Genomic DNA, 12,001 nt, shown 5'->3' with positions numbered 1-12,001 from the left:
CACACAGGGAGAACACTGTGTGAAGATGAAGGCAGAGATCGGGTGATGCATCCCCAGACCAAGGAGCATAAAGATTGCTGCCAGCCGCTGGAAGCCAGGCAGTGGGTGGCACTTTGTTACAGCAGCCCCAGCAAACTAATACAAGTGCCATCAGGGGCCAAGAATTACCCTCATAACAGCCCCTGGAGGTGGCCACTGTTGCCATCACCATCCTGCTCCAGGCCACTCCCTGAGCTCTGGCAGCCCAGCCCAGAGCCTGTGTGTTTGGCCACTTTCCTGCACCACCTCGCAGGTTACACCCTGTCAGAGACCTTTGTGCATCCAGCCTGGGCAGCTCTGAGGTCTTCCCAGGGTTTCTTTTTTTTTTTTGAGACAGAGTCTTGCTCTCTTGCCCGGGCTAGAGTGAGTGCCGTGGCGTCAGCCTAGCTCACAGCAACCTCAAACTCCTGGGCTTAAGTAATCCTACTGCCTCAGCCTCCCGAGTAGCTGGGACTACAGGCATGCGCCACCATGCCCGGCTAATTTTTTGTATATATATTTTAAGTTGTCCAGATAATTTTTATTTCTATTTTTAGTAGAGACGGAGTCTCGCTCTTGCTCAGGCTGGTCTCGAACTCCTGACCTCGAGCGATCCACCCGCCTCGGCCTCCCAGAGTGCTAGGATTACAGGAGTGAGCCACCGCGCCCGGCCAAGGGTTTCTTTTCATTTTACCATGAGCCAGAAGTCCTTGGCCTGGGCTGCTCACAGTGTCACTTACTCTGATCTGGGGACACCCTCCAAGAGATTCTGCCTCAATGGTCTGGGCTACAGCCTGGGCCTGCCCCAGGGAGTCTGATATGGCCCTGTCGGGAGCCACTGGCCCAGGCTGGCTTTTATCTTTCAGTCTACAGGAGACTTTTGCGCTAGAGATGAGAGAAGACGCCTGCTCTGGCCCCTCGGGGCATCCAGGTCCCACAGTCCTGAAAGGCTGGAGACCACCTGTCCCGCCCTGAAGCACAGAAGGGGAGGCTGAGGCCAGGTGGCACCTTCCGAAGCACAGGCGAGCCAGCGAGTCCACCCTGAAGGCCTCCTTTGGGATGCAGGGAGCCCTGCAGGACCTTGCAAGCTGTAGGGTACAGCTGGGACAGAGAGGGGTCTTCAGGCCACCACACCCCAGCATGGTGCCTGTGGGGACAGAGCCAGTCAGGGGTGGGCCTTTAAGGGATCAGGAGGCATCATCAATGCTCCAGAAAAGACCCAGCTGGCTCGAGAGGCATTCTGGGCTCCTGCTCCATGACTGCTGCCTCCGATCCGACTCAACCTCACCCTGTGGCAGCCTCAACCCCTGCTCCCCACTAGGACTCAGTGTGCAAGGTGGCAGGGCCCTGAGCCACCCCTGTACCTCCCCACTGGCAGAGGACCCAGCCCTCAAGCTCTCGTTCCCCTTCAGGGGAGACCCCGTCCTAAAGAGAAAGCCATGGGAGGCAGCAGGCTGGACAGGAGTCCTAGTTCAAGGCCCTATCACCCACTTCCTAGGTGACCGCACACCCTTCTTGTCTCAACTTCCCGAGCTGTCAAACGAGTAGGCAACTATTGCCCTGCCTTGCTCGCTGTGGGGGGGCTGACAGGAGACTCTGCATGGGGGGGAGGGAAGGTCCTGTGTCAGTTGGGGTGGAGGTCCATGAGGGCACCCCTTCTGACCCCATGCCTGCCACCCCTTCCCCCAAACCTTCAGGATCTTTTCCAGCTGTTTCTGCGTGTCGACCACGACGATGTTGGCGCGGCAGTCATAGGCGATGTACTGGCAGGCCTCGGGGGAGCTGGTTGTGTAAATGCCGGTGACGATGCCACTGCAGGAGACCCCGGAGGATTTGTGTCAGGGCAGGTGCAGAGGGGCCACCCCTCGCCCTCACCCCCCACCCCTGCAGCCCCAGCCCCAGAGAGCTCCCATGGCCCAAACAGGCAGGGCTCCCACGACGGCCACCTCAGTACAGCCTCCCCGGCAGAGAGGGGCAAAGACAGGTCTGAGAGAAGGCCCCAGGAAAGAGGGGGGACGATGGGCGGTGGGGAGGGCTCTAAAGAGATATCGACCCTCTCCTCCTCTCTGTCCTCCACCAACCCACTGGGGCTCCCACCCCCAGCCCAGCCACTCACCCTGCAAACACCGTGCCCACTGCTGAGAAGAACCACTCCGGGGCGTTGAAGCCGAGGATGGCTACGCTGTGGGCCCGCTCCAGGCCGAGCTCCAAGCCAGAGGCAGACAGGCCAGGTCAGCCGGGCAGGGAAAGGGCCTCTCAGGCCCTACGTGCCCCCTCCAGGTTGCAGGGGACCTCCCCCACCTCCCAGGGCCCACCCAGAGAGTCCCCTGGGATGTCAATCACTCAGTACCCCTTGCTGCCCCTCCAGGATCTTCCCAGGGAGCCCGGCCCCTCAGCCCAGCACACTGGGCTTCCCAACCCACCTCGAGCATGAGGGCAAATGAAAAGCTTATGTCAGGTGCCCGGCACGTGGTAAGGGTTCAGTAAATATCAAATCCTCAGTACAGGGCCCAGCACATAGGCATTTACAGCTATTGTTTCCAAGGGCCTTGCCCAGTGGGGAGTCGGGGAGGAGGCCTGCAAGGGCCCCGGAGCTGGAAGGTGGGTCTGGGGAGGGGAAGGCCATGTCTGGCGGGAGCCTCTCACCTTCAGGAAGCCCTTGGCGGCCCTGCGGGCGAGCAGGTAGTACTGGGAGTAGGAGATGTGCTCCCACTTTTCCTGGCGCTTGAAGCCCAGAGCCCTGAGGTCCCCATACTTGTCCAGGGCCTCGTAGAACATCCGGTGCACAGTGTAGGGAAGCTGTGGGCAGCTGGGGTCCATCCGCAGGTGCACCCGCCCATCCGCGCGAGTCGTCCACAGCACCTCCTCTGCAGGGGGAGAACACGGCTTGCATCAAGCCAGCCTGGGCTGTCCCCAGGGGATCCCGGTACTGCCCTGGGCAGAGCTCCCAGCCCTGCAGGTGCTGACAACGCCTTGGGCCATGGGGCTGACAGGCAAGCCAGAAACTGGGGTAGGCTGGGAGGCTGCCTGGAGGAGGAGATCTGACTTGGCCTTGAAGGATGAGCCAAGCTTAGGAATGCTGCAAGGAAGAGGGGAGGGAAGAGCTGGAGAAGACCGGGAGGCCCTAGAGACGCTGAAGCCCCTGGACCTGGTTCTGTTTTTATCCCACCTGGGATTTGCCTCTCGGGGTTAGGCAGTGGAGCTTGGTCAGATCTCCAGGTGCCTTCATGGTTCCCATCCTTCCCCTGCCTGCTGTGAATGGATGGGGACAGACCCAACAGAACAGAAGGTCAAAGCATCAAAGAGAGTGACCCTCCCAAGGACCTGGAGGAGACGGAACACCAGCAGACCCTGATCTCCAGCCTGAGAAGTCTCCAGTCCCAAGAAATACCATCAACAACAGTGTGTGTTCATTCTCCCTCACACAAGGCGTCTCATTTAGTCTTCACAGCATGGGTTTGGACAGCCCCATTGCAAGGATGTGGCAACCACAGCTCCCAGAGGTTCAGTCATTTCCCCAAGGTCACACACCGGGAAGTGCAGAGTCGGGATTTGAACTCACGTGTGTCTGATGCCACAGCTCATGCTTGGGACACTTTAAGGCTTACTCTGCGTGTAGTGGGTAGGGACAGAGACTTGCCACTTAGTGTGCGGACTTGGGGCAAGCCACCAAACACTGAGTCTGTTTCCTCAGAGAAAGATGAGGATTCAGCTCTCAGGGTGGATACGAGGATCAAAAGAAATGGTATATATGAAAGAGCCCTGGCATACAGTTGGTGCTCAATAAATGCAGACTTTCCTCCCTTTTCCAGGTTCTCCAAATTGTTTGCAAAGCAAGCTTGGAAGGGTGGTCTGGACCCTTTGGGCACCCTGGGGCCTCCTTCCCCTGGGGCAAGGGTCGTCATTCTAAGACATGACCTCAGGAAGGGGGTGGCAAGGAGCAGGGGAGGGAGGCTGGCCAGGACAAGTGGGGCCGCACTGCCACCTGCTGGCCAGACCCACCTCTTCTGTTGTCCTGTCACTGGTCCTTCCCTGACACCAGCAGGTGGACTAGATGGCCTCATTCCTCCCCTTTGACACTCTTAGATCGCAGACAGACTCTGAGGTTGGCAGAAAGGGGTGAAGATCTTGGGGCTGGGACAGGAGAGTCCTTTATTCCCCCTGTGGAGGGCCAGGGCTGGGGGACGAGAGCACATACCCAGACCCAAACAGGAGAAGGGAAGATGTGAGGCAGGGACGTGACAGCCTTCGGGAGATGCAGGCTGGGGCAGGAGAGGGTGCCACAGAGGTCTTGTGTATTGGTGGAGGCCAAGACCATGCTGGCTGGCATCCACTCGCCCCCCTACCCCAGGATGGACGCCCCTGTCACCAGCCAGGCTGGAGCCCCATGCTCTCGGGTGGAGGCATGAGCCAAGGGCTGCCGAGTCCCCCTCCATTCACTCCTCACACTTCCCCAAGCCCTGTCCCCATATCCCGGGACCCCAGCCTGGCACACACCACTGATCCACCTCCTCAGAGCTTTCAACCCCTGCATTTTGCCAAAGTCCATACCCAGAGCAGAAAGTCAAGTACACCTGGGTTCAAAACGTCGATTACGTCACTCCCTGCTGAGTGACCTGACAAGTCATTCTCCTCTCAGCTGCACTCTAATCACCTGCAAGTGTGAGGGGTCAGGGAGGACGCAGGGACAGTGGGGACAGAGTGCTGGTGGAAAAGTGAGAAGGTACAGCCACACTGGAAACCAGCTGAGCAGTTTCTTAAAGCATTACATGTGAATTTACCATACAACACCACAAGTCCACGCTTAGGTATTTCCCCAGGAGAAATGAATAGACGTCCCCACAGAGACTTGAAGACTTGCACGTGGATGTTCTTAGCAGCATTTGTAATAGTCAAAAGTGGAAATAAGCCAACCGTCCATTGACTGGTGAATGAAAAACAAACTGTGGTCTATCCGTGTGATGGAATACCATTCCTCTCCTAAAGGGAACAAGTGCCGACACAGGCTACGACATGGGTGAAACTCAAAAGCATGTTCCGTGACAAAAGTGGGATGCCCTTTATAAGAAGTATCCAGAAAAGGCAGAAAAGATAGCACGCAGGCTAGTAGCTGCCTGGGGCAGGCGGTGGGAGTAGAGAGTGCCCACGAAATGGACACAAGGGATCTTTTGGGGTGACAGAAACATTCTACAATTGGATTGTGATGTTTGTGCAACTACATAAATTTGCTAAAAATCATTGACCTGTGCACTCAAAATGGTAAACTCAGTGGCATATAAATTATACCTCAATAAAGCTGCTTTTAAAAAAATGGGAGGAAGAATGTTGACCTCCCAAAGTATTGCAAGGATCCTGTGTGATGGCCCGGGTGGCATGTCCCAGGCTGGGCAGACAGCCGCTGGTCAGGGGTTGCTAGTTCTCCTCCTGGCATAGGTCCCCCCAGGGCCTGGACCAGAAAAGGTGTCTGTCTCCTCTGGGCACTTCTGGAAGCTCTTGCTTATCTGCAGGCAGCCCTTCTCCCAGGTTGCCAAGATGAGCAGAGGTAAGTCTTGTGTGATCTGTTGGCACAGCTTCCCTCAAGCCAAAAGTTTTAACTTGAACATTTATGATCTCTTTTTTAACAACGAAAATATGCATACTTGTGCTAAGAAATAGGAAGCAGTTTAGAAGTCTATGCTGTAAACGGTGATAGGCCCTCCTTATACAAATATACCTACAGGGAGTTTGGTTTTATTTTGTTGTTGCTGCTGTTGCTTTAAAAAAAAAAATGAGGGAGGGATCATGTTATTAATATTAGTGTATTAATCAAGGTTGCCAAACCCCAAATGTCGATGGGACCAGGTGGACGATGTATTAGGATCATAATAAATAATGTATAATAATAAATTAATGAAGTGCCCCAGGATTTGCAAGTGAAACCCAGAGATATAGTCTTTTCCACAGGAAAATAGGCTCCCTCTCATTTTCCTTGAGACACATGGTCCTTGGAGTCCACCCTTTTTTTCTCTGCTTTTGATGGAGACAAGCAGCGGAGCAATATTTTTCTATCATAAGAAAAGCTACAAAGTTCCACAGATCTATTGTACAACACGGTGACTAGAGTTAATAACAATGTACTGTACTCCTGAAAATCGCTAAGAGTAGAGTTTGTGTTCTCACCACAAAAAAATAATACGCGAAGTCGTGCATATGTGAATTAGGTCTCTTTTGCCATTCCACAATGTCTACATATTTCAAAACAACATGTTGTACATAATAAATATATACAATTTTAATTTGTCAATTAAAAAATTAATTTTAAAAAAGAAAAGCTATAATACGAGGGCAGTGATAATTGTATGGGCTCTGGCCTCAGTGTCGGGGAGGCGACAGGGAGTGGTGGGGTCTGGGGTGGGCCAGAGCGTCTTCATCCAAACAGTGGCTGCTCCCACCTCTAGGGCTAGTGCCCACTAGGAACAGAAACCAAGTGCTACCAGAAATCTGGGTGTCTATGTTTAAAAAAGTATTATGTGGACCAAATCAAACACAGCCATTAGCCAAGGCATGCACCTTTGATTTGGGTAGCATTAACAAGTCTCCCTCACCGTGTGTCGTGTTGCGTGACTGCGCAACGCTCCACTGTCTGGTCGTAGCATAGTTTACTCGACCACTTCCCTACTGAAAGAGACTCTGCTGATTTCCAGCCTTCAGCCCTCGTTCTAGGCCTTTCAAGAGATACATTTCTAGAAGTAGGTTGACTGGATCAGAAGAAAAAAGTGTTTAAAACCTGATGGACATTTTGGACAGAGTTCCTCAACTAATTTCTCCTTTCCCATTAACGACGTGGTTCTGCCTTTTTCCTGTTTTTTCCCCTCATGGTGCCTATTCCTTTGTGTCACCTCACATCCTTCCTGGAAGGAGGAAAGAAGGAACGGGAAGAGAAGGACAGTTGGCAGGTCTGCAAGGTCAGTCTCCTCCTAGCCCAGCTGGAGGGGACTGAGACTGACGGGGACAAGAGACCTGGCCCTGGAGGACCTTATGCCCCTAGGGAAGGGCGACGAGGCCCACTGGCCAGCACATGGCCCGGCCCTGTCTCTCCATAGCAGGACCGGTCTGGGCCCCTCCACCAGCCAGGAGAGAAGACCCTGGCGGGAAAGGGGCCTGCCCTGCCCACCCTGAGGCCCTGATCATCTCCTGCCTGCCAAGCACCCGCCGTGCACCAGCGAGACCGTGTACCAGCGGGGCCGTGGGCCATCCGTTCTTTGCCCATCACCTCCTAGCTAAAGCTCCAAGACTCAGGGAGGCTGAGTGCTGGCAGAGCTGAGCAGCAGAACGAGGATCGAGACCCACACAGCTCGATGTCCAAGTCCACACTGCTCCCTTCGGGCACGTGGCCTCTCAAAGAGGGCTTCAAGGCAGACCTGGGCACCGTATCTCCTCTGGGGAAGGACCATCATGCCCCCTTCCCAAGTCCTGTGCTGCGGCTCAGGCTGGGTGACCTTGGGCAGCCATGACCTCCAGCCCCTGGCCTTTTCCCACATTGCTGAGGCTCCCGGAGTGACCTTTCTAAACCCAGATCTGACCTGCTTAAAAGCCTCCGACAGCTCTCATTGCCCACAGGGTAACATGGACACCATGGCTTCCAAGGCAGGCACTCCCCAGAGGGGCTCACTTACCTTTCCCAGCCGCAACCTTCCTTGCAACCAACCAGAACTGCTCCCCATTTCCCTCGGTTCCCTGCCCCTGTGCCTTTGCCCGTGCTGTGACTGCCTGGAATGCCCTTCCCTGGATCACACATCCGCCCTCCGCCGCACTTCAAGGCCCTCGTGGCACCTCCTCACTGAAGACTTCCATGCCGGAGCCTCACTGAGGGTTGGGTCATGGTCAGGGCTGCCTCTCCACCAGACTGGAGGCTCCTGAAGCAGCAGCCTGGCCCAGAACAGAGGCCGGTGGGCCTTCGGGGAAGAATGAGTTGGCCTCCGTCCCATCCCAACCCCAGGAGGGCTGGACTGAGTGACTGTGTGTGTAGGGGACCCAGGCCTTCGTGTCTCCCCACCGCACCCTTGTCCCCAGGATGGCCTGGTGACAAGGCAGGACACATTGCTGCCCAAGTGCAGAGTGAGATGGGCCCACAGAACAGGTGCTGGCCAAGTGGGACACGTCAGGCTGCACCCCCCACCCCACATCCCTAAGAGCCCCAGGTGGGGCCCAGCGAGGCCCTGCCCTGCTCAGGGTCCTCTCAGCCACTGGGGCCAGTTCCAAGCCCACTTCTGGATTGAGAGTGGAGAGAAGACAGCCCATCTCCCAGCCCGGGGTGCCAGTCCTCCCCACCCTCCTCACACCATGCAATCCCACCCTTGGCTGGGTACTTTCCAGACAGACCTCCCACGTCGAGGGGATTACAAAAGGAGTATGCTTTGACCCATCAATCACACTTTTAGGAAGTTACTCATGGGAAACAATCACACACACCAAGAATGTGGAGACAGATATCTTTAGAGCACATTTTCTATTAGCAAAGTCATTGGAAACAACACAGATGTCCAACAGGGGACTGGTCGAGCTCATTATGGTACAGCCATATCATGGATTCCTGTGCAGCCATCAAAATATCTAACGACGTGAGGAAATACTTACAGAGTAACATCAAGTGAAAGAGGGAGCAAAGAAAAGTGCATATAAAAATGCACAGAGATGACATTACTGTGTTCTAGCCGGGGTGACAGAGCGAGACTCTGTCTTGAAAAAAAAAATACAGACAAAACTGAAAAGATCTGTATCAACATATTATTAAAAGACTTAGCACATTGTGGGCACTCAAGACATCACTCTCTACCCTGTCTAACTAGGAAAGCTGAGTGTCCTTGTTAGAAGCTTCTGAGCTTCTGGTGCAAGCATTGAGCTTGCAGCAAGTGTTTGCCAGAGGAGGAAACCAGGTGAAGCCTGCGCTCGATGCCTGTAGTGGCAGCAGGAAGACTGGCAGACCCTAGCCTGACAGGTCACCTGGGGGAGGGCAGGGAGTTCCCACACACAGCATATCAGAGAGAGAGGGTGCTTTTATAGAGGAGAAAACTGAGTCCAGAGGGGGCAGGGATGGCCAAGGTCATAGCAAGTTAGGGGCAAAGTTGGGACAAGACTTCAGTTGGTCCTGGAAGCTACCTTATGTCCAGAAGCTGCTGGGGTGGGGGCTGCTCAGTGAATAGGGTGCAGGCTGAGGGTCCATGGTCTCTTCCCTCAGGGATGGTGTTGGGGTGGAGGACAGCGGTGCCTGAGCCCCCTGAGTCTGCCACATGGTGGGCTGCTTACAGCCAAGCAGGAGGGAGGGATGTGAGCGGGGCCCAGGTCTGCCTGGCACCTCTCGGCCAGCCTCTCTGTGGATAGTCCCCTGTGGGCAGGAGATGTTAAGCCTAAGAATACTGATTTAGAGAAATGCCCCCTGTATTTTTAGAGACAAGATTTGATTTCAGAAGTCAAGCAAGGCTGAGCCTTGAAGAAAAATATAAACATGATAGTTCGCATATCAAAAGCCGCCTCGCCTGCCTCGGGAGGGCGTCTCAGTGGTCAGTAACAGCTGCATTCCAAGACGACAGCTGTAATTCAGCCTTAAGGTTCTCACCTGTTTTGAAAGACAAAGCAGGTCTTGCCTAGAGCCATAGGTTGCCAGAGCTGATCAACAAAGACAGACCTCCCGGGGAGGAGAGCTGATTATGAAATATGCTGAGAGCTGATTAAACAGATATATTGCCCGAGCGGGGCCCAGACGAACTATGCGTTTAAAGTAAACAAAATAAAGCGCAACTCATGTTGACTTCTGAAATCTCTGTTTCAACTCAAAACAACCAGAGCCAGATGTCTCTGTTTTTGCTAAAGTAATAGCCTATCATAAACCTAGAAGTTTACCCTAAGAAGATTTAACTCGTTGTTTACCTAGGTAGAGTTAGTTGAGTGATCTGTAGTAGCCTGTTAGAAGACTTTTGACCCTGAACCAAGCTATCTGTCATTGTGTAAATGGGCAATGGGAGCCTGTATCTGCCCTATAAGTACCTGTGTAAAAGTTCAGTCTTTGTTACATCTCCGTGGGAAGAGATTGTAATCTTCCGGATACCCTCCTTTGTCTGTCTTCATAAACCTTTACTTTATAAACTATATCTTTGGCTCTGCGTATTATTTTTTATTTCTGTTTCCTACTATTTTTTCATCCTTTGCGACGACCCCTGCCTGAGAGACCCGACACAAACCCCTTTGCAGGGAGCGTAGCTAACTCCCCGCAAGGAGACACTTATGAAATCAGGTTGCGTTCCCAGTCCTCAGAGCAAAGTTCAGCAGAGGCACAACCATCAGTCTGTCCCATATCCAAAGTAAGGTCACTGCTGCAATAACAGCCAAGAACATGGCCAGGACCCAGTAATGGTTCCCATCACCCAGCAAGGCAACCAGATCCCAACCCAAGCTGACTCCAAAAGGCAACCAGACCAGATCTACGCAGTGGAGACCCAGCTAGCCAGCAGCCCGCGGCCAACAGCCAGCAGCCCCAGCACACAGCCCTCCAAGAGCCAAGTCAGCTGAGCGCTGGGGGTCTGGGGCGGGCTTTCCCAGGCCCGGCTTGTGCTTCCTGCCGCCTCCCTCCCCCTCTGCCTTCCTCTCCATGGCCACTCCTCTTGGCCCGACCCTGGCCTTTGTCTGATCAATCCACCCCTTGTGTTGGGGGGGCCGGGCAGACAGGGAGCTGTGTTCTCTGGAGTTCTGGAATAAAGGCATCTGAACAGCGGAGGAAGCCACTCAATTAGCTGGGAAGGACAAAAACAAGCACAGAGAGTGTGAAGACTGGGGTGTTTTCTGTAGCCTGTGGGAAAGGCCGCACACGGAGGGCCACGCTGGTCCTGAGGAAAAGGTGGTCCTCAGGCCTGGGACAGCTCTCTCTCCAAGACACCCCCTCGGGGTACCGGGCCCACGGCCCCTCCTCCATTGTCCGGTCTGAGGTCCTGCTCCAGGAGGGCCCTCTCTCCACACAGGCCCCCGTGCTGAGGGCCAGCCCTATGCCAGGCACTCTGGGGACACAGAAGAGGGAGAGGCCAACTTGGCCTCAGAAAACAATGAGAGGTAAGGACAAGGCCTGGGACAGAACAGTCTGCTGTACCCTGGCCAGGTGGTGCAGAGCATACCTGCCAAGGCGCCGGTGATTCCCGTCCTCTGTGCCTGAGGGGCGAGGCCCTGCAGCTGCCAGCCCGTCCCCAGCCTTCCCGCCGGACGGTCACGAGCTCTGAGTTCCGGCCACCACAGCAGAGTGACCCTGGGCAGAGCCCTGCCCTCCCCCGGCCTCAGCTCCCCATCTGATTTACAATCGGGATGGACAGATGGTCTCTGTAAGCTCCCACGGTCATTAAAACAATGACCAGTTTTTCCATCCTGCCCCAAGGATTTCATTCGTCCAGGCCTGAACCACTGGGGTGACAGAGCCGAGACGGGCTCTCCCTGCCCAGTGGTGGGCGCTCGGGACACGCACAGGAGACCCTGAGCTGGGTCTCCACCCTCACTCAGCAGAGAAGTCGGGTCTGGGAAAGGACGCCGGCATCCTACGCCAGAGCCCCAGGGCTGACATGTCCCCACAGCAGGGCCCTGAGAGGAGACAGCAGGCGAGGACCCCCAGGCAGTCTGAAGAGCGGATGTCTAGGCGGGATGGCGGGTGCCTCTAGCCCTGTGGGAAAGGTTTCTCTAGGGCCTACCAGAGGCGCCCTCGTTTTGGCTGGCAGGGCCAGGATTACCACCTGTTCCCATTTCATAGGTAAGGAGCCATCTACATTCTTCTTTTCTCACCCTCGGGGAGCCTTCCCTACCTTCCCCCAGCCCTACCAGAGGCTGAAGTGACAGCAGGTCCCCCTGGGCCTCTTCCAGCCCCCCAGGCTCAGGCTGTGAGCTCCCTGAGGACAAGGGTCGTATCCAGCCCCTTTCTCGCGCCCTAACTCGCAGCTCCGGCCTAAAACACCACCCATGTCCTTGGAACATT

At 55.0% G+C, this 12,001-nt stretch overlaps 1 protein-coding gene across 1 annotated transcript in view; it reads right to left on the bottom strand.

Moving 5' to 3' along the window:
- The window catches only part of ACSBG1 (acyl-CoA synthetase bubblegum family member 1), a gene marked incomplete at its 5' end in the record, with an annotated part of 31,568 nt that extends 20,225 nt beyond the window's left edge, over window positions 1–11,343 (bottom strand). Inside the window, 4 exons of the mRNA XM_045542129.1 lie at window positions 1,710–1,830; window positions 2,135–2,223; window positions 2,665–2,885; window positions 11,160–11,343. Coding sequence (XP_045398085.1) covers window positions 1,710–1,830; window positions 2,135–2,223; window positions 2,665–2,885; window positions 11,160–11,343 — 615 coding nt within the window. The remainder of the gene's footprint in view (window positions 1–1,709; window positions 1,831–2,134; window positions 2,224–2,664; window positions 2,886–11,159) is intronic.
- Between the last annotated feature and the right edge of the window lie 658 nt (window positions 11,344–12,001).

Source organism: Lemur catta, chromosome 1, assembly GCF_020740605.2.
Source record: "Lemur catta isolate mLemCat1 chromosome 1, mLemCat1.pri, whole genome shotgun sequence".
Classification (NCBI taxonomy): domain Eukaryota; kingdom Metazoa; phylum Chordata; class Mammalia; order Primates; family Lemuridae; genus Lemur; species Lemur catta.
Note: the sequence above shows the minus strand (reverse complement) of the source record. Positions and strands in the feature narration are given on the sequence as shown.